This window comes from Mixophyes fleayi, chromosome 10, assembly GCF_038048845.1.
Source record: "Mixophyes fleayi isolate aMixFle1 chromosome 10, aMixFle1.hap1, whole genome shotgun sequence".
In the NCBI taxonomy this organism is placed as follows: Eukaryota; Metazoa; Chordata; class Amphibia; order Anura; family Limnodynastidae; genus Mixophyes; species Mixophyes fleayi.
The window spans coordinates 51,547,568-51,550,799 of record NC_134411.1 but is presented as its reverse complement, the minus strand read 5'-3'; the positions used below and the strand labels follow the sequence as shown (position 1 = coordinate 51,550,799).

At 34.9% G+C, this 3,232-nt stretch overlaps 1 protein-coding gene across 1 annotated transcript; it reads left to right on the top strand.

Annotated features, from left to right (window-relative positions):
- The first annotated feature begins 1,907 nt into the window (after positions 1 to 1,907).
- On the top strand, positions 1,908 to 2,849 carry LOC142103369 (olfactory receptor 10A7-like). The gene has a single exon (XM_075187432.1). It carries the CDS (start codon positions 1,908 to 1,910, stop codon positions 2,847 to 2,849), a length of 942 nt encoding a protein of 313 aa, XP_075043533.1.
- Positions 2,850 to 3,232: the final 383 nt, after the last annotated feature.

Here is a 3,232-nt window from a genome sequence, read left to right as displayed (position 1 = left end):
AAGCAAATCCAAATCCAAAACACAAAACACGAGACACCAAAAGTGGCAGGTGCACATCCCTAATTTTTAAATCAAGTAAGGGAAATTACTATCACAAGATCCTATAGCAAAGTATTACATAGATTATTTGCCCTTGCGGTGAAAAGCCACATTCTGTGCTAGTGATGAAAACAACTTTCCTCAAGGAGAATTAGACATCCTGATGTCACTTGATAATTTAATATATAGACTGTGGGCCTGATTTATTAAGGAATGTAATTGCAGTTATATGCTGTATGATGCGTAAAAATGCATTTTATGTACAGTAGACATTAATAACCTCCTGATAAATGTATTTTTTGGAAAAGAAAATGAAAAAAAAAGAGGATTTATTTTTTGGTGTTTGTTCTTCAGTGACTATATTATTAACAGGTGACAATAATCGATTTTTTTTTTCGTTCTGCTGGAAGTTTATATACCACATATGTATTGTACATATACTGCAGTGTGTTGTCACTTTCTCAATATGGCAAGTGTGTCCGATCTGCCTGATATTAAAAACGGATGTGCGCATGCCCAAATTACATGCATTTAAAAGAAACGCACAATGTGTTCATATTGCGAGTGTTAATGAATAAGGCCCTATGTTTAAATCAGAAGACCTCTGCTCCTATGTTGCATGATTAAACCATTTTAATAGTCATTGATAATTACATCATTATGGTTACTTATATGTGATTTCAATGTTATTGGGATCTTAATAGGATTTATTTTTACAGAAAATCTGCTTGAAAAAGTCTACCCAGACAGACAAAACGCGTTGCAAGTTTACTCTTCAATCCACGACTATGTGCTCCTTCCTAGTCTCATTTCTATTGTGAAGACTTTGTAACATTGTCTCCAGAGGCGCTACTCTTGTATCTAGAGGATCCCTTTTTTTACATCTGATTTGCAGTCCGGACGTATTCTGTGGTGCGCACCACACACAGGCACAGCCTGGATCGGTAAGCCGCTCATGCGGCCAGAGAGGAGATTATACCCAGGCACAGCCCGGATCCCAACAAGCCGCTCATATCACCGCATAGGTGTTTTGGATTTACATCTTTCCCGAGGCGGGTAAGCTCCACATGTTCACCGGCAACTGCTGGCTTGATTATTATATTAGCCGAATTTACAACTTATACGGCGGATGAGCTCCATATGTTTATATCGTCCCACTGGTTTATAAATCAATAGTGTGGAAAAGCATATGTGATTTTGCACATCGATATACCTGCTTTGTGGAACATTGTCATCAGAATCAGTGACTTAACCTATTGGAATAAAATCTGGAACATAATTTATGTTTATATTACCAGGAAGTAACCATATATACAATCTGTTTGGTTGCAGATCCATTTAATTTGTGGAACTATTAAGAGTTCTTTTCATGCACATGATATTTGTTGGACATTATTTATCATATACAGACTTGTGTCTACCTACAGCCATATGTGAGAATATTTGTATTACTTTATAACTGTTTACATTTATATCCAGTTGAGAATCAGTTTTTTGGATAGCTGAATTTTCTGTCTGGTTTTTACTATATGTACCCTCATTTTTATATATAAAACACCATATGCGCAATCTGCTTTTTTGTATTACAATATGGCAAGTGTGTCCGATCTGCCTGATATTGAAAACGGATGTGCGTATGCCCAAATTACGTGCATTTAAAAGAAACGCACAATGTGTTCATATTGCATGTGTTAATGAATGAGGCCCTGTATGTTTAAATCAGAAGACCTCTGCTCCTATGTTGCATGATTAAACCATTTTAATAGTCATTGATAATTACATCATTATGGTTACTTATATGTGATTTCAATGTTATTGGGATCTTAATAGGATTTATTTTTACAGAAAATCTATTATGACCAAGAAGCATGTGTGAGGACAATTACACCACCGTAACTGCAGTTTTTCTCCATGGATTTCAGAATTTTCAGAACTATAATATTCTGTTCTTCATTTTTTTCCTCCTGATTTATATTGTTATATTAATTGGAAATAGTTTGATCATTGTATTGATATCAGTTAGTCAACATCTCAGACATCCCATGTATTTTTTCCTTAAACATCTTTCCATAGCTGATGTCATGTTCACATCAAATATTGTACCAGCGTTGCTACACGTCATATTGTGGGGAAGAGGCCGGTTATCCATAGCTGGATGTATTTTTCAATATTATGTACATAGCTTCTTAGCATTTATACAGTCTTTCCTGCTTACAGTTATGTCCTATGATCGATATTTGGCCATCTGTGACCCATTACATTATTCTTCTCTTATGACTATTAGAAACTGCCTGCACCTTATCTGCTTTTCTTGGATGTTCTCATATATTATTATTACAAGTGAAATTATGTTTATGTATCAGCTGCAATTTTGTGATACAAGTGATATTGACCATTTTTTCTGTGATATAGCTCAGATTCTTGAGATTTCATCTTCTGACACTACCATAATAGTGTGGGAAGATTTAGTGATATGCTTTCTAACCATATTTTTTCCATTTCTATTTGTTATTGCTTCATACATCTGTATCTTTGTTACCATACTTAAGATGACCTCCCTCACTGGAAGGAAGAAAGTTTTCTCTACCTGCAGCTCTCACCTGCTCATTGTCATTATTTATTATGGGTCACTGATTGCTATATATGTGGTGCCATCTGGAGACAATTCTCATAATGAAAACAAGTTTAAATCATTGATATACACTGTGTTAACCCCATTTATTAACCCAATAGTATACAGTCTGAGGAACCAGGAGATAATGGAAGTATTGAAGAAACTTATTGCCATGTATGTATTGACAAAAAGATGACAAAACACCCAATTAGAGATATAGCTGTTCTTCTATAAATATTTGCAAACAATTTTAATACTTATACAAATAGTAAGAAAGATACAAATTGGCGCGTAACCAAATATTTGAAATAATTAATCGTCCGTACAGTCCATAAATTTCAAACACTTACCAATGTATAAGCGGCTACTGAATCCCATTTATACCAGATTGTGTCTCTGAAAGTAATCCAAAAGTAAAAGGAGAGGGATAGGGCACCCAAATAGTGTAGTATTGTTAAAATACCATCCAATACCTTAGATGACTTAATTATGCGTACCACAAAATGGAGTTATCCAAGCATGTCAGATTCTCTTTCCAAAATTTTTCCAGACTTCATAGCAGGCTCAGTGACATGGCGA

Coding starts and splice junctions, on each gene's coding strand:
- LOC142103369 (XM_075187432.1), top strand. CDS start 1,908: ATGTGTGAGGACAATTACACCACCGTAACTGCAGTTTTTCTCCATGGA.